General features: G+C 23.9%; 5 protein-coding genes and 1 long non-coding RNA gene across 14 annotated transcripts in view; 3 read left to right on the forward strand and 3 right to left on the reverse strand.

Moving 5' to 3' along the window:
• Positions 1-103: 103 nt before the first annotated feature.
• Tom20 (translocase of outer membrane 20) lies at positions 104-2,166 on the reverse strand. Its single transcript, XM_003694850.4, has 4 exons — positions 1,884-2,166; positions 1,515-1,606; positions 1,249-1,422; positions 104-1,176 (listed from the first exon to the last, which is right to left on the reverse strand). Exons 1-4 carry the CDS (start codon positions 2,008-2,010, stop codon positions 1,132-1,134), a joined length of 438 nt encoding a protein of 145 aa, XP_003694898.1. The 5' UTR covers positions 2,011-2,166; the 3' UTR covers positions 104-1,131.
• Positions 2,167-2,470: 304 nt separating this feature from the next.
• LOC100863483 (WD repeat and HMG-box DNA-binding protein 1) lies at positions 2,471-7,365 on the forward strand. Of its 2 annotated transcripts, XM_086915122.1 has the most exons (14): positions 2,471-2,586; positions 2,686-2,752; positions 3,002-3,116; positions 3,229-3,380; positions 3,464-3,572; positions 3,655-3,897; positions 3,996-4,211; positions 4,283-4,570; positions 4,658-4,874; positions 4,949-5,173; positions 5,254-5,474; positions 5,527-5,769; positions 5,912-6,281; positions 6,382-7,365. In XM_086915122.1, the coding sequence occupies exons 1-14, from the start codon at positions 2,550-2,552 to the stop codon at positions 6,732-6,734; spliced, it is 2,856 nt and encodes a 951-aa protein (XP_086771248.1). In that variant the 5' UTR covers positions 2,471-2,549; the 3' UTR covers positions 6,735-7,365. The 2 variants fall into 2 exon arrangements, with proteins under 2 accessions (XP_086771248.1, XP_031770789.2); XM_031914929.2 differs by having other exon boundaries at positions 2,549-2,752.
• On the forward strand, positions 7,227-11,513 carry LOC147656430 (organic cation transporter protein-like). Of its 5 annotated transcripts, XM_086915125.1 has the most exons (10): positions 7,227-7,345; positions 7,434-7,575; positions 9,050-9,333; positions 9,399-9,502; positions 9,605-9,759; positions 9,825-9,993; positions 10,102-10,427; positions 10,502-10,806; positions 10,903-11,039; positions 11,120-11,513. In XM_086915125.1, the coding sequence occupies exons 2-10, from the start codon at positions 7,554-7,556 to the stop codon at positions 11,148-11,150; spliced, it is 1,533 nt and encodes a 510-aa protein (XP_086771251.1). In that variant the 5' UTR covers positions 7,227-7,345; positions 7,434-7,553; the 3' UTR covers positions 11,151-11,513. The 5 variants fall into 5 exon arrangements, with proteins under 5 accessions (XP_086771251.1, XP_086771249.1, XP_086771250.1 ...); XM_086915123.1 differs by having other exon boundaries at positions 7,289-7,575; XM_086915124.1 differs by having other exon boundaries at positions 7,289-7,575; positions 9,605-9,729.
• A 468-nt stretch (positions 11,514-11,981) lies between these two features.
• Positions 11,982-14,420, reverse strand: LOC100863366 (epoxide hydrolase 4). Of its 4 annotated transcripts, none has more exons than XM_086915130.1 (6): positions 13,823-14,420; positions 13,270-13,394; positions 12,911-13,186; positions 12,659-12,816; positions 12,272-12,526; positions 11,982-12,211 (listed from the first exon to the last, which is right to left on the reverse strand). In XM_086915130.1, the coding sequence occupies exons 1-6, from the start codon at positions 14,033-14,035 to the stop codon at positions 12,033-12,035; spliced, it is 1,206 nt and encodes a 401-aa protein (XP_086771256.1). In that variant the 5' UTR covers positions 14,036-14,420; the 3' UTR covers positions 11,982-12,032. The 4 variants fall into 4 exon arrangements, with proteins under 4 accessions (XP_086771256.1, XP_086771255.1, XP_086771257.1 ...); XM_086915129.1 differs by having other exon boundaries at positions 11,982-12,193; positions 13,823-14,326; XM_086915131.1 differs by having other exon boundaries at positions 11,982-12,222; positions 13,823-14,326.
• Positions 14,421-16,033: 1,613 nt separating this feature from the next.
• LOC147656431 (uncharacterized) lies at positions 16,034-17,541 on the reverse strand. Its single transcript, XR_015294445.1, has 2 exons — positions 17,286-17,541; positions 16,034-17,225 (listed from the first exon to the last, which is right to left on the reverse strand). It is a non-coding gene; the product is annotated as an uncharacterized LOC147656431 (long non-coding RNA).
• Scgdelta (sarcoglycan delta) overlaps positions 16,454-18,957 on the forward strand; it is a 214,531-nt gene continuing 212,027 nt past the window's right edge. Inside the window, exon 1 of the mRNA XM_086915151.1 lies at positions 16,454-16,560. Within this exon, the coding sequence (XP_086771277.1) occupies positions 16,454-16,560 (107 nt within the window). The remainder of the gene's footprint in view (positions 16,561-18,957) is intronic.

The raw sequence follows: 18,957 nt of genomic DNA on the forward strand, positions 1-18,957 counted from the left end.
TTTCTTATCATTTTTTTTTATAATATATTTAATATGATCTTTTTTTTAATGATTGAAGTTTATTATATTCATATAAAATATTTTTATGGAAAAGATTTATGAATTTTTTTTTTATTAATAACATTTATTTATTTATTTTGCATGATACAGTTTTTTTAAGAAAAACAGTTTTTATTTGATACTAAGATATAAACAGATTCTTTCTTATTGCCTCTTGTTTAATATAAGAATAGAACATTTTTTATACAAAAAATAATTATAAAGTGTTTAGTATGCTAGTGAGTACCGTTGAAAATAATGTCATGTACATATGTTTATAATGATACATCTATTATAAGGGTATTAATTTTATATTCACAAGATAGAATACATATTTGCATAATTTTTTTTTGTGCAAATTCTATAAAATATATTCATTATGAATATATAGTCAATAGTATTTTTTTATTTATTTATAAATGTCTCTAGGAAATAACGTATTATTTAAGATCACATTTCACATGAATTCCTTAGAAGTATAGAGAGCATAGTATTTAACATATTATAACAATTAATACATAAAATTATTTTGAAACTTCTATAAGATTAAATATATTAATTTCCAGAACAAGATTAATTTACTCTTTAATTGTTTTTTCACTTTTGCTCTCTCTTAAAATTGTGAAACATTTAACAAATATGAATAATTTATTGTAGTCATATATGTAAAGAGATATAAAGAAAATCTTGTGTGACTAGAGATCTTTCTAGATTGTGTTTTATATATATATGTATGTATTTGCTGCCACTTTAAATAACATTTTATTTGCAGTATAACTTAATATCATGGCAGTCACAATTTTAAAAATAGCTAATAAAAATTTTTAAATAGATTGTATTTAGAAATTAATACAAAAATTTCTTTCATTTATAATTTAAATGCATATAAGTGAATCATGTTTTTCATTGATAATATATAATTACCAAGGATTATATGGAAGTTTAGATGAGGAGACCAAGATATATAATTAAAAAGCTTGACCAAATTAAAGTTATGCAAATGTCTACATCATCAAAAAAAAAAAAAAACATACATTTTCTACTAATAGTTAAATTTTATTTTGAATTATTCAACGCAATTTGTATAGTACTTTACTCAACATCTTCCTCAGCCATTGCAATTTGTGTTGATAATTTCTGTAACAATAAGTGAGAAAAAAAATTTTTCTTATATTTTGTTTTATTAAAAAATTATATTTAATTATATACCTGACTAATAGGTTGCAATCGTTGTAATAAAAGGTGAAAAATTTGTGGTGGCAGTGTTTTCTGAAGAACTTGTAACAATTGTGCTGGCTGTCCACATACTGCAACTGCATTTCCTAAATGTTCAACTGCTCCTTCTATATCACCACATGAAAGCATTTCTTCTCCTAATTGTACCTTTGAAATCCATTAAATATGACAGATATATATATATAAGATATAACAACAAAACTATTAACTTTTTATATTATTAAAAATATAATATTAACCTCTTGTAGGAAAAATCTTTGTACAACTTCATGATCTTTTAAATCTTGAATCTTTGAAGTAGCATTCTGTGCTTGTTTCTTTGCTTTTCTACCTGTAATTATGAAATAACAATACTATCTAATATATAATATCAATATATCAATTTTATTGAACAATTATTTCTCATTTTTTAAATAAATAAAAAAATTTTAAATGATTTATTATAAAATTTAATAAAAAATAAGAATATGATTTTTAAAAATAATTATTTTTTATTAATAATTATTATTAAAACAATTAAATATTATATGAGTTTTTTTATATAGTCATGAATAAAATAGAAAAGACATAGTTTATAAAAATATAAGAACAGTATAGTTTAGACTTACGTTCACGCAATTTCTTTTTGAAATCAGGATCACTACGACGCTTTTGATCAAAATAAAAGCAATATCCAACAAATATTCCAGCTATACCAACAGCAATACCCACTGCAGCCTTTGAAATCATGGTCATTCTAATAGAGAAATTTATATTTTATAATGACGAAATTTACAAACTCCTCGTTGCACATAGGCCACCCTAGAAAAGGCTGCGTCTGCTATCAAACGTGCGGAATATAGGAGCAGAAACAGTATTTCAATACATATTCCAGACTGATGCATTGATATTAAAAAATTCCCTAGATTCATTAATATTTTTATCAAAATATATTTCTGTCAAATATACATATATTTTTACATTATTTTATATATGATTCTTCATTTTTTAAAAATTTATTATATATGTAAATATATATATTAATATCTAATATATATGTAAATATTATAATAATAAATAAAGGTTCATCTTATATTAGATCTATGAAATATTAAAATGCTAAAGGTTATTAAAAACTAATTTTATAATTTTATATAATATTATATATATATATTTAAAATTAAAAAATTAAAATTAGAAAGGTGAGAGAGAGAGAGAGAGAGAGAGAGAGAGAGAGAAGTTTGACAAATATTTAACGTACATATCTATAATATTTCTGATTAAGGATCTATAATATGTCTATAAGACTCGAAAATGCGCGCCAAAATACGGGTATAAAAGATCGTATTTATATGAAAGATTTAATGAACTAATACATTATATTTAATCATATAAAATTATTAATTAATTTATTAAAAAAAATGCCATTAGTAAAAAAACCTATGCGTTATGCACATCCAGAGGGGCATACGGACGTATGTTATTTTTCTGGTGAAAAGTAAGTAAAGATATACATAAATATACATAAATATTTTTCCATATTTGTTTGTAATGATTTTTGTTAATAATTTTGATATAAATATTTTTTATTATGTATGAAATACAGATATAATAATAGATACATTTTCTTTGTTGACATTTTTTTAAATATATAAAAAGAATGATTAGAAAACATTATAGAACATTATAGAACAAAAGAGAAAATAAAACATAATTAAAAAATAAACAATTAATAATATATTTGTAGAAGAGGGCTTATTACTTGTGGATCTGATGGAGATGTTCGATCTTGGTTGAATCTAATGGATGATGATCCAAATGCAAGCTGTGTTTCAGAACAAGCTATATCAGTCATATCAAAAGTATAAATAGTTAATTATAAAATTCTTGTTTATATACTTAATAATGTTTATAAACTTAATAATATTTATAAATTCTCAAATATTTTTTATAAATATTTTAATATAATTTTAGAATGGGAAAATATTTGTTGGCAATGATAATAATACAATTCAAATTCTTAATTATCCAGATCTTGAAAAAGATGGTATAATTACTAGATTTTCAGCACCAGTTTCAGCATTAGCAACAACAAAAAACAGTAACATTATAGTATCAGGAGGATGGTATGTAAAATATGCATATGATATTTTAATAATTTTTAATTGATATAATCACATTAATATTTAATACATATTATATTATATAGTGATATGAGAATACAAGTAACTGATATTAATACATCAGATAATATAGAATTAATAGGTCATGAAGCTCCTATATTAGGTTTATCTTTAGATCCAAAAGAAGAATTTATAGTAAGATATACTTTATTTTTTAATATATGATATTAACTTGTTTTTATATTATAATGTTCCTTATAATATTTAATTTATATAGGCATCATCAAGTGCAGATGGTTCAATACGAGTATGGAATATTAAAGAAAAATGTGTTGTAAATATTTGGGCTAATGTTATACCGAAATGTAACTCATTTTTTACAGCTAAAATATATGGTGTACCCTCATTTCATCCAAAGAATGGAAATTATCTTGCATATCCTAATGTAAAAGATGTAGTTATAATTGAAAGATCTTCTTGGAAGGAGTTATTTCGTTTAAAATGTATTAATATAAAAACTGTATGTTTTTTCTATAAATATACTATAATATATTAGCAAGGCATTTATATGTATATATATATACACATATATATTCTATAATATTATTTTTACTATAGGAAATTAATATATGTAAATTTTCTGAATGTGGCACATTATTAGCTGCTAGTTCAATATATGGAGAAATAATTGTTTGGAATGTAGAAAATAAAGAATTAATTGGTTATATTGAACATCAACAAAATGCTAAAATTACTGCATTATCTTGGAATATTGATAAATCGGATGAAATTGCATTTTGTGATTCTTTAGGTCAATTAGGATGTATTGATATTGTAGGTATATATATATAAGACACATATTATTTAATAAATTTGGAGATAAATTATTATTTTTATATATTTAGATAATTTCTGATAAAGCAACCAGTAATGAAGTATATTTAGAAACAAATGGAGATGTCAAAGATAGTAATGTTAATATCTTAGAAGAAGAAGAAGATGATGATGGAGAAAATGTTATATCTCTAAATAAAATTAAAGCATTAGTGGAGCTTGATGATGATCAAAAAAGTCATTCTGATGTATTGTCTGAAAAATCTAAACATGATACAAATGCTTTTATACCTGAAATTCATTTACAATCACCATTTCAACCTGGTTCATCTCCAGTACATTTATTATCTCGTTTTATGGTAAAATTTCTTTTGATATAATATTATATATTATATATCAATTTTATAATCTAATTAAAATGTAATTCAAATGAATGTTAATTCAAGGTATGGAATGACATAGGAATGGTAAGATGTTTTACTTCTGAAGATGGAGAAGAATCTAGTATTGAAGTAGAATTTCATGATGTAACAATTCATCGTAGTATGCATATTAATAACTATTTAAGACATACAATAGCTGCTTTATCATCACAAGCATTTGCATTAAATTGTCCATTAAGTAATGATATCCGTAGTAAACTTGTTGTAATAGCACTACAAGGTTAATACATTTATAATTATTGTAAATTTTATTTTAAATTAATATAATTAAAATAATAATCAATTAAAAAATAGGTTGGGGTTCAGGAAATAAAGAATGGTTTTTAGATCTACCCGAAGGTGAAGAAGGGCATTGCATTGCAGCTGGTGATAATTTTGTAGCTCTTTCAACATCTAGAAGATATTTAAGAATTTTTACTGTAGGCGGTACGCAACGTGAAATCGTTGCTTTGCCAGGTCCTGTAGTAGCAATGAATGGATTTAAAAATAATTTAGTACTTGCCTATCATAATGGAATAGGTATTTATTTTATATTTTACAGTTATTTTTATTTTTATAACAAGCTACTAATGATATTTAAATGATATTTAAATAAATAGGGATATCAGGAGATCAATGTATGAATTTACTATTAATTCAAATTCAAAGACTAAATTTATATAGTAGAACACTAAGTCTTCCATTATCACCATCATCAGAATTAATGTGGTTAGGAATTACTGATCTTGGATCTCCTGTAATAATGGATGCTGATGATATTATTAAAGTATATAGTAAAAAATCTTCTTTATGGAAAGTAGCTAGTGATATGAATGACCAGGTAATAAATATATTTAATAATATTTTATATTGCATTAATAATTTTAAAATAGTCTAAAGGTAAAGCAGATCATTATTTTATAATTGGAATAAGCGAATCACAAAATATCGCTCGCTGTGTTTTATGCAAAGGAAGTCATTATCCTCCTACTACACCTCGTCCAGTAATCACAGAAATATCTTTATATCTTCCACTTTGTGAACTTGAAAGTGAAAAAACGGAGAAAGAATTAAGATTATGGAAATTAGGAGCTAATCCTTTAGAAGAGAATGAAGCAGTGTTGTCTCTTATTGCGGTATATCTATTTGATTCATTAAATTTATTTATATTGTATATTATATATTTATATATTTATATTATTTATTTATATTATAACTACATATATAGTTATAACTATAATTATATAATATATATATTCATTCATTTCATTTAATTAGCTTGCTTGTCGAAATAATTTGGATTATCGAGCGGTAGAATTATGTGAACAAATTGCTTCGGAAAAAGTTATAGAATTAGCAATAAAATATGCACGAAGAATAAATCGAATAGCGTTATCTAATAAATTGGAGTCAATTGCTGATATAAAAGAAGAAGAAAAGGAAAAGAATATAGAAAATAGAGATAACAATGATGAAAATATTAACAAAAGTGATGATGAATCACTGATAGATAATGATGTTGAAGAACTTTCATTAAATATTACAAAAAAACCAGATATAGAAATTAAACCATTATCTATGACTGAAGCATTATCAATAAAAAGAAATAATCCTTTTTTAAAAAGCGGAAATTCTCCAGCAACAAAAGGTATTATTATTAGAATAAAAAAAAAGGAAAAAATTCCTCTCTATTTCAATTGTATTTACAATATTCATTGAATTAAATTCTATTTTTAACATTTAAATAGGATTAGCTGGTTTAGATATAGCTCCACAAAAGATACAAAAGTTAACTTTATCATCAGTTTCTTCAAAGTTGAAGACAAAAGAGATAAAAGATGTAGTAAAAAAAGAAACATTTATTAGTTGGTATGCTAAAAATAAAAAAAATTTACAGGAAGAATTTCCCGATTTAAGTCCTGCGGATTTGACAAAATATGCATTAGCAAAGTACAAAGACAAAAATGAAAATTCACAAAATAATAATATTTTGATATCTTCAGAATCAAAAAAAAGAAAATTAAGTCCCGAAAATGAAGAAAGCAATAAATCAAAACGAACTTCAAGTAAAATACTTAGCTCATTTGCATTTGAAAAATAAATATTTATTTATAATTTAAAAATACAATGAAGCTTTAATAGCAATCTTAAAAATTTTTAAGGAAATTTGTTTATCAATATATGATAGAAATGAACGATAAATTTTTTTTTTATTTCATATAATTGATTAATTATTCGTTAATACGAATTTTAATATTTAAAATATATTTTTCAATACCTATTAAGATTTTATTGTACTATTTTATAATTTATTTGATTAATATTTTTTATGGTTTATATAAAAATATAAAAATAATTATAATTTATATTATAATTATTTTTTATTATATTAAAACAAATTAAAATATCCTGTTTTATTATAAATTTGTTTATTAATTTGTTAATTTATGCTTTACAAACTCAATTATTCTCATTAATTTTTGGAATTAAATCTAAGTATAAATATATATTTAATTACATATTTATTTATAATATATATCTATTTATATATATTTATTTTGTGATAAATATATATATATATAAATATTTTCTTCTAAATTGTTCAAAGATAATAGGCAGAAAAATACAAATAATATAGCCCTGTAAACTGTAAACAATTAACAAAATATTATCGCATCATTATACATTATAAAATAAATAAATATCGATAAGGTAGATATTTCTTAATTATATCACAAGCAAAATTTCATTTATGATCTACATCGATAAAACAGATAAAGAATATTGGAGATCTTTGCAGTTTGCTCAAGTCTTTCAACAGAAATTGAGACTTTCAAACATTCGTGCACGCGCAATATTGTGCAGCATTAGAAATTTCATAGACGAAAATAAAATTTTTCAACAAAAGTTTTTAAATACGATGCTCGAAAAAGCGATGAAAGGTAAGTCGATATATTATATCTGGCATCGTTCTACATTTATTCATGTTAGTATTTCAAATACGACTCAATCTAAATATACATTCAATTTGTGGTATAATTCGCGCATCTTTAATTGCATCATCAAAAGAACGTGAAAACAATTGAAATTTATTATATATGCTAAATCTAAAAAATTAAAAAATCAGTTAAAATGTTTTTAGTAAAATTTTTACACAAGAAACAATTTTTACATATACATTAAATAATTACTTATTTTCGAAAAGTACGTACATTATTTAAACTCATCAAAGTAATAATTTAAGTAATAAATTAATATCATATAATGATCAATAATAAATTATAATTAAATATGTTTTAAAATTAAAATAATATTTTTTAATACATTTATTTTAAATTTTGGTAAATTATTATTTCTATAATACATTTACAATTGTAATATAATTTATTTTTTTATATATATAAATTATATATTTTTTATTTTATAAAATATAATAAATTAAGAAAAAAATTTGTTTTGCATATAAATTAAAAAATTTTTTTATTTTAGCACATTAAGTTTTTGATTTTTATGTTATTTTTTTAAATTTGATCATTGATGATATTTTTAGTTTTATATGTTTATATTTATTTAGTATTTTTACAGAAAATTATGTATTTAATAATTTATATCTTTCTCGGAAAATATATATATGTAATTATATCATAAAATTTTGTAATTATAAATGATTTATTTATGATCTATTAATCTATTATCTAAATTTTTAAATTAATTAAGATAATTAAATATACATATAAACATATATAAAAATAATATATTTTTTTATATAATTCTAAATTGTTTAAAATCATTTACTTAAAATTACTTATAATAATAATAATACAATATAGAAAAATGCATATATATTTTTTTTCTTTCTAAACATTTTATTAATTCATATAAATCTGTTTAGGATTGTATGATTACATTACGGTAATTTGAGTAATATATATATCATATAAAAGTATCATTTACTTGAAAATTGTATGTAATTATTCAGTTATGAAAGATAATATTTATTCATCGAATAATGATTTTTTAATAATATTGATAAATAGAATAATGGAATTTAAGTTTATAATTTGATATATATATAATAATTTTCGTATTATATATTATTATATGTTAGATGACATTAATTTTTCATTAATATAATTTCATAATACAAATTATATTTTTTAATAAAAAAAAATAATATTTCATAAAACATTTTTTTTAAATTAAAAATACAAAAATAATATTAATAATATAGAAATCTTTTCCATCTGTCGATAATAAAGTAATCATTGGCGCTAAATTATAAATGATAATAATATATTCAATTTAATTATTTTTATCATAATATTTTTTAATATCATTGTTACTAAAATAATAAATATGTTTTATATTAAGATAATTGTAATGTGTAAATATTTAATTAAGAATAATTTTTTTCAGAACATGCATCACTAGATGTAATACAAAATGCAATGGGTGTGATGGGCCCATGGCATATTGTTATTGCTGTGGCATTGTCTCTAGTAAAATTTCCGGTTGCTTGGCATCAACTTTCTATTCTATTTCTTGCACCTCCAACTAATTTTTCATGTGCTGCACCAATATCAAAAACCAATGAATCTACAATAATGAAATGTTACGTAGATGTAGGAAATGGTACTATGGAAAAATGTACAACTTTTAAATATGACAAGCGTATATTTAAAGAGAGCATTATAACTCAAGTAAATTTAATTTAATTCATTATATTTTAAACAAATGAATTATTACTTATATTATAAATTTTTAGTGGGATTTAGTCTGTGATAGAGAACAATTGACAAATGTTGTACAGTCTTGTATAATGTTTGGAGTACTTATTGGTAATTTAGTCTTTAGTATAATGGCTGATCGGTATGTTAAATATTATTATAATAAAATGAACAAAAAAAAAAATTTATGATACGTATATATAATTGAAAAAATCAATTAACTGAAGTTTTTTTCTATTTTCAGGATAGGTAGAAAAAAACCTCTTATGATTGCTATAGGATTACAATCATTAACAGGATTTATAAGTGCATTTATTCCATGGTTTGAATTATTTGTGATATTTAAATTCATTTCTGCAATAGCTACAGGTGGTACTATGCTTGTCAGTTTTGTTTTACGTAAGTAATTGATAAATTAAATAAATAATAGAAAATAATATATAAATTTATTTAATAAATTACAGTCATGGAGATTGTAGGAATAGAATGGCGTTCCATTATGTCAGTTCTCTTTCATGTACCATTTTTATTGGGTCATTTAATGAATCCTTTAATTTCATATTTAACACGTACATGGGATGGTTTTCAAATGGCAGTTTCTATACCATCACTTTTTTTATTATCATATTATTGGTATGTGATATCATTTATATAATCAAATTATTAACTTATAAACTTTTTTAATACATTTATTTTTAATTAAACTGAAATAAATTTTAGATAGATTTTTCTATATTGTAGGATTATACCTGAATCACCAAGATGGTTATTTGCTGTTGGCAAATTATCAAAAGCAGAACAAATTTTAATTAAAGCAGCTGGTAGAAATAAAATACCAATAGAGAATGTTAAAACAGCAATTGAAACATATGAATGTAATATAGGAATTCGCTATAAACAAAATGAAGAAAAATATAATATTACACATTTATTTAGAACTCCAAATTTAAGATTAAAAACTATTTTTATATGTATTAATTGGTTTATGTGTGGTAATTGTTTCTTTGGATTAGCACAATATATGGGTTATATTGATGGTAATATTTTTATAAATGTTGCTGTATCAGGTAAATTTATATAATATGCATTTTTATTTAAAAAAGAGAGAATATGTATTTAAAATTTGATTTATTATTTTCAGCTGCTATTGAATTACCTGGAACTATATTAGTGTTGTTTCTAATATCACGTGTATCACGTTTAAAAATTTTAATAAGTGCAAATCTTCTATCTGCTGCAAGTTTGCTTTTGTTAATTGTGATGTCAAATTCACGTTTTACAATATTTTTAACTATATTAGGCCTTGCGGGGATGTCACTCAGTTTTCCAACTGTATATTTATATAGTAGTGAAGTATTTCCAACTGTAATCAGAAATATTGGTATTGGTCTAGGAAGTGTTTGTGCAAGGACTGGAAGCATGATTGCACCATATATCGCTACAATGGTTATATTTTTTTCGTCTAATATATTAAAATTTGTATTTACATATAATTTATGTGTATAATATAATAATTTTATATTGCGAATTACATATTTTTAGGGAAAAATTAAACCTTGGTTACCACCATTAATATTTGGAAGTGGATTATTATTTGGTGCTTTTTTATGTTTCTTTTTACCAGAAACAATGAATTGTGAATTGCCAGAAACTATTGAAGACAGTGAAAATTTTGGAAAGTTAGTATAGTAATACGATTTTAATTATTATCTTATTCCTCTATTTTTTTAAATAACAATATAATTATCGGTCTTCATAGGAAACGAAGTGGAAAAAATGCAATAAAATAATATTTATTTAAAACTCAAAAAAAAAGCAATAGAATAACGAAACAAATCCTGATTTGTAATTGATATGATCGTAAACAATTATATCGTAAAACAAAAATTTTTTGATATACATATGTATATAAAATATTTAAATCATTTAATCGTTTTTAATATAATATTAAAAGATTATATTTTAAATAATAATAAATTTAATATTTAAAAAATAATGTTTGTAATTATAATAAATATATAATATTTTTATATAATTTATTTTTACATTCTATTAATTCAATAAATACACATATATAATATTATATATTAATATAATAAATATTGTTAACAAAATTTTTATTAGCATAATAAAAACTATTGTATGAATTTAAATACATGTTTTATTTTTTTATATTAGCTTTATAATATAGTATTTGCTTTATTTTAGAAAGAGAGATCTTTATTTTATTTAATATTATATTTAAAATATATATATTTTAATATTAAATAAACAATATATATACATTTATTTATTAAAAAAATAAATTTTGTCTAAAATTTTTATTTATAAAATGTACATATATAAAAATAATATTAGATATTGATAAGAGACATAACTATAATAAGTCAGTCTTTTTTATATTTATGTATTCAAACTTTCATTAAAATAAAATTCGTTCATTAGAGTACTTTGTAGTCAATTACACAAATATTTTATTAATTAAATTAAATTGTCTTCTTTTCAGTAATAAAAAATTAGATTTGTTTTAATGAAAAATAATTAAATATTATTTTTTTGAAAAATATAAATATAAATATATATATATATGTATAATATAAAATATAAAAAAAGAAAAAGAATTTGAAATTTTGGTGGGTTTTATATTTTGATGAAAATAAAAAAAATATAATTTAATTTGTAGTTTGACCTAAATAAAGTATTTTACTTGGTAAAACACTAACTACATCATTAGTTTTTTTATGAACAGCATCAAACATATGATTACCATACTTGACAGTTTTACTAAAAGGTTCAAGCCATGAAGACATAATATTCTTAGATGATGCTTTTTCTATATGAGTTGTTGTTCCTAAAATACATCTAGTTATTATATAATATAGTATATATAAATATTTATTAAATTGCTTACCCATAAAAAATTTTAAAATTGCTTCATTTACTATATCTGGCTTTTGTTGATGTGGAAAATGTTGTGCTCCTGATATTACTTTTACATTACATTTTTCAATATATTCAGAACTTTGTACAATATTTTCTATTGTTACAATTGGATCTATATTTCCAATTATAAGCAAAGTTTGAGTAGAAATTTGATCACAAGAATCTGTATTAAGTTTTATAAAAGGAAGATTTCTATAATAATTAATAGCCCCAGTCCAATCCTCTGTAATTAATTATTTTAATCTTATCTTTTATGCATATATATTATATACAATGCATACAATTATATATATATTAAATTAAATTATATATATATAAATAATAGATTAGTGTCAAACTTTCAATGTTTATTCACCTTTTCTACTAAATGCATATTTGTATGCTTCTACATAATCTTTCTCAGTATTTGTATTATTTAATTGAAGATGTTGAAATGCATCATTTATAATTGATAAATCTTCTTTAAGAGCATCAATCTCAGGAAAAAATGGTAATCTACTAAAATGTATCCATCTAGACAATAATATAAATAATATAAATAAATATATTTATTATATATATATATATATATTATTTTCTAAAAAGCTTAAGCATCTAATAAATTTACTTCAAATCAAAAATAGAATCTCCTAGTCTTCTATTCCAATAAAAATTAGGATGTGGACATGAAACTGCAACAAATTTATCAATCATATCTCCATATAAGGCTATTATATACCATCCTAAAAGTCCTCCTAAATCATGACCAATTATACTACATTGTTTTACTCCAAAAGTTAAAATAATTTGTTTTAATTCTTCAATTAAGACTTGAATTTTATAACAACTTTTAGCTGCTGGTTTATCACTGTCTCCAAATCCTTTTAAATCTATTGCAATTACTCTGAATAAATAAAAAAAAAAAAGAAATCTATACAAAAATAATTTTATAATTTTGTTAAAAATATTGAAAAATATGAATTATACCTATAATGTTTAGCAAGACATGGTATTTGTTTTCTCCAAGATAACCAAAAGTCAGGAAATCCATGTAAAAGTAATATAAGTGATTCATTTTTATTTCCAGCTTCTACATAATGAAATTTTACATTCTATAGAAAAAAATAAAAATTTTTTAAATTATAAAAAATTTTTTTTCTATTATATTATTTTATTATTCAATCATTATACAATAATATCTTAAATACTATTAAATTAAATTTTATTTATTAAATTTAATTTTTCGAATAAATTTTAAATTTATATTAATAAGTGTGAATAATAAAAAAATTTATAATAAAAGTGATATTAAATGATAATAAAAACATACAAATTGAATTCTTCTTCAAATTTAAGAACAATTAACATAATTATTTTCAATATTTATTAAAAGATGTCATAATCACGATCGAAATCTAATGTATGTATCAGATTATTAAATTCTTAAAAATTATTAGAAATCGATGATTATTGTATATTTTTTAAATACTTTTAAATTTGAAATTTCATGTTATATTATTGAATTATTTTATATACGTACCTTGATTTTTATATAAGAATGAATTCCTAAGTTATTATCTATCAAACAAGGTGGGGGTTTATCTCGCTGTTGCATCATGAAAAACTTTTTAGGATTCCAGATCCATTTAAGAAATCTTTTCACTATTAAATACAATCCATATACAAAAGAGAGAAAATGTAATTTAATTATTTCTAAAATTGATACATGAACAATTTTATTATTTGTAAACATGATTATTTAAGAATAAAAAGTAAAAAATTTTTTTAAATTTATGGTTGACGTGTTAAGTTGAAGTTTATTTGAATCATACACCAAAATAAAATGACCTTAAATTTTTATAAATATATACGTATAAAAAAATATTCAATATATAAATATACGTTTTAAAATATGTGCGTCTTTCACAATTGAACAAATAATAATCAGATAATGCTTCAATTTGAAGATATAAATTAATATCGTTCACAAAGTTAATTATACATAAAAATTCTGCGATTTCAGTAAAGTTGACAATGTATTACTGATTAGAGCTTTCATCTTCATATATAAAAGAGTAGAGGTCATATCATGAGAAGCGAGGTAGCTCCTTATCGGATCTATACTCAATGTTAAAATGAATTTTACTAAAGTTATACAATCAAATGTTCCTAGAAATTTTATTTCTTAAAAACATAATAAATGATATCTTAAATAGGAAAATAAAAAATTTTAGAAATTATATGACATAATTTTGAATATATAATAAATATATATTCGCATTTTATATGTTACAATGCATAATACAAGATATAATTATGAAATTATATAATACATAATATTATATATTTTTTAGAATGTTATTTCAAAATTTTATATCATTAATTTACATTGATGAAAAATAAAGCATTACTTTTTTCTTTAATTAATTTCATTTCTATATACTATATAAAATTCTTGAATATACAATATGAAATTCTTTATACACAATATGTTAATATTTGTGAAATACTTTTAGGAATTCAATTCTAGATGTAAAAAAAAAAAAAAAATTCGTAAAAATTAATATATGTAAATATTAATTATTTATTAAATTATAAGAAATTTAACTTTGTATAAGGTAAAACAAGGCGAAAATAAAGTGCAATATTATAATAAAGACAAAGCGGTTTCATTGTGAGTGACACAAATTTCAAATATTTATAATGTAATAAATAAGTTTCAATATTTTTGTATTTTATGTTCTCTAAAAACGATCTTTCAAAAATGTTCGAGAAATAATTAACAACCTATAAAAAAATATAATAATATAATATTTAGAAGTTTATATCGAGTTTGCAATATTCATATTATTGACATATTATTATATGTTAGTGGGATTATTTTCAATAAAAATTATTATTTTCATTCTACCTAAGATAAGATAAATAGGATTTAAATATATATGTGTAATAAATATGTGTATAATTTAATGATAAAAAGTATTAAAAAATATATAAAGAAGTATTTATTTCATTTATAAAATTAGAAAACAAAATTTAGAGTTTACACTTATAATTATAATACTAATAATAATACTTAGTGTTAAACATTTGATTTATTATATCTACTTTATCGACATGATATTTAAGCAGTATTAATCTTAAACGAAATATATAATTTTATAATACAATAAAAATAAATTTTAAATCTTATAGAATCTTATATTATAATTTTTTTTCATCAATGTTTGTTTTCTATAAACAATGAAAAGTGATCTGAAATACCGATCGCGCAAAAGATGAGATTATTTAATATACTCATAAACGATATACATAATACAAAATGTTTTTTTTTGTTTTACAATTTGGAACATAGAATAGATATAAGAATAGACCAATTATACAATATATTTTTGTATAAATTCTTGAAAATTTTTTTTCATTCTATTTTCATTTTTATGTCACTCTCATCATTACCAACAGAATGCAGATTCTGATTTTGCGTTCATTGGATGGGAATCTAGGCGTTCATTCTGGTAGGAATTATGAATATTATAGTAAATCAAATGAAGGATACACATCTTAAAACAATAAATCTGTGGAATAATCAATTATCTAAGACTATTATTATCTAGTCTGTAATTTAATATATGAACTTTTTTCATTTAATAAATTAGCTCAACGAATAACATCATGCAATGAAGATGGATGAACAAAATTGCAAATTTCACATTTAAAAATGAAATGTTTAAATATGAAATAAATGTTAAAATTTTTTTAATATTCTGAAAATATTTTATTAATTTTATAATCTAATGTAATATAATAATTTATAATATGATAATTTGTTAATATCGATTAAGTTTTCGTTGTTCATTGTAGAGTGTCGCCACTATCGCAATTTTTGTCTAACGGAATAATGGCGCCGAAAAACAGAGTTATTTATTGTTCTATAATAATTTTTGTGATATATTTCATTATACAAGATTGTTCTCTATTATTTCATTATTTTACGCGTGTGTAGTGTTTATTTCAAGCAAAATATATGATAGAACTAGAAATAAGTATGCGATAAATTCTCTTTTCAAAATTTATCATAGTTTCTTGTTAGTACATTCTCGAATGTATTCAAGAATTTCTTGAAGTTTCTCAAAAACAATAATTTATTTCATACGGTCTACATATATCTTATATGCACTGTTTTCCATTCTGTGTAAATGGAAATGTCAGAGTTGCAGTTATCGGTATAGTTTCAAAATCGTTGGAACAGCAACATTTTAGAATCATATCCAGAAACACGTCCAGAATGGTGAGTACGTTTCACGACAATATATAACATTTCTGTATAGTTATGGATATAATAAGATATGATATGTATTTAGCATTATAATTTCTTTACAAGTGTGAAAGCAAGTTGTTTGAAAATAAAATTAGACCTATTTTTCGTATAATTCATCGTTCTTTATCTGCAATTAGGTTAAAAATTATTTCGTAAATTTTTTCGTCAGTTTTGTTTCTTTCTTCTTTATTTTTAACTTATATTATCGTGTGATCAATTTCTTTCGTTTTCTTATAAGCAATTTCAATTAACTAGGATATATATTAACGATATAAATTATATTATATTGCCATTAATATCATATTTAATCATTAAATCCTGTTCATGAGAAAAACTTTTTTCTCATGAAGAGGCACAAGTTCCCAATCACTATCCCAAAGACTAAGTAATCGAACATATTCCAACACGAGTTGGGACGCAAATTGGCCCGCGATCGGTATTCTAACCTAGTCTCATCTATCGGTCAATCAATCTTCTCCCATTCACTCGTTCATCCGCGCGGTTCGGCAATTCTCGAACGTGTCGCTGACCAAGATCGATATTTCCAAATTTTCGTCCCCCGGTATATCCCCGGGTCTTTGATCCAGAATAGTGCGCGCACTGCGGGACTACATCCGGATACGTGCTGGAATGAGTAATTCGTGGTTCGGCAGAGTTTGACAGTTTGCTAAAAAGCTCTCTGTACCCGCAGGAGGTGGTTGGCAGTCAGGAGAATGCGTTATGCCGATGTATCGGCGTGCGCGTTCCCATCTGTGTGCCTTCTGTACGAGATCCGATACGAGTCTCCGCGCACTAATGCCGTGTTCACGCTAAAACTTCCCTTCGACCGCAAGGAGGCCATTAGCACGCGCCGAATCGAAGCACGGGCCATCGCTCTTCTTCGACGGTATCGCGAATTTCGATTCGATTCTCGCCTCGTGATTAGTATCGTGGCAACGAGACAAAATAATATAAATAACGGCAAGAACGAAAGGGAAAAAGATGGAAAAGGACAAATAAATTTTATTTTATAGGGGGGAGGGAAGGGGAGGCCTGACGGGGAGAAACTTCACCATCGATGAAATAGCTCGAAACTTGAGTTCGATCTTGCTCTTGTTCGTAAGAGTCGAGTTATTCGTTTGAACTCGAGCAATTTGATTTTTAAAGAGAGACGTTCGATGAAAAATGGATATTTAAAATGGCGAAGGAAATACGAATACGAATACATGATTCAACGTTAATATTGAAAATATTACATACGCGGGTAAAATATTATTACCATACGGTCTATAATTGATTAATAACATCGTGTATGCGATGCGGGATAATTAAACGATTATTAAATTAATATACTCGAATCCTATCAATATTGGGGGCGGTTTTATTAATTATCTGATAAAATCGGCAACCGATGCCCGACCGATCGGTGGTAAATTTTTTACTTACGAGCGAAATTTATGCCGACGCGCGGTGAGAATGCGGCTTTAAGCTCGTACACCGGCCGCGTGTAGGCACGTAAACGCGTGTATTAGCGGCGTCGTCGGCGTCATCCATGTGAATACTCGCACACACAGGCCAAACACACAAACCAGGGATCCTAGGAATATTTGAGTAGCGAATGTCTAAGCAGCATCGGGTATCAAGCGGGATGTGTGCGCGTTGTTCCGACAGCGGGAGAGCGGTGACGTGGGCAAAGTTAGTTTCGTGAACCCGATGACAACGATAGCGAGGGGTTGAGCACTCCTCCGTGCTCTCTGTAAAATGACATTCGTTTCACGCCAACCCTCCTATCCGATCCTTGTATAACCGAACGCTGGAAAGATGGAGGAAAGGGGAGGCGAGTTAGTTGGAACTTTGTGATCGCAACCTCCTACTCTTTTCCGGCCCAGCTTCCTCCCTCCAACCTTCGATTCGGAATAAATAAAGACGAAAACGCACAAAGCCGGTAAACCGAGCTACCTTTTAATTAGGCCTCGAAGCCGAGGCAACATCTTTTTAATTATAGTTTATCGCGAGAGCCGCGGTTGGTCGGGTTGTTATCGAAGAAAAAACGCGTGGAAGAGAGAAGGAGGAGAGGAGAGGGGGAAAAAAAAAAAAAAAAAAAAAGAAAGAATTTGTTGTGGTTGAAAGCACGGTTGAAGTAGTTAGCTCGAATAAAACAACGGAGGAAAGTGGAGGCAACACGGGTTTTGGTATGTGCGATATTACCGTGGGGGCTCCCGGAGTTAACGTGCAGGGCTGAAACAAGGTGAGAGCTTTCGGCGAGCTTTAATTTAACTGCTGCATACGTCAGACATATTAAAGATACTAACTCTTAGAGCCGCGTACCCTCGTCGGTGTTAAGCGGTCCATACCTCCTCGAAACTGCCTCTTCCCGG

The sequence above is a fragment of the Apis florea genome, unplaced genomic scaffold (genome assembly GCF_048593485.1).
Source record: "Apis florea isolate Af1SG1 unplaced genomic scaffold, ASM4859348v1 contig_3772_pilon, whole genome shotgun sequence".
Taxonomy (NCBI): domain Eukaryota; kingdom Metazoa; phylum Arthropoda; class Insecta; order Hymenoptera; family Apidae; genus Apis; species Apis florea.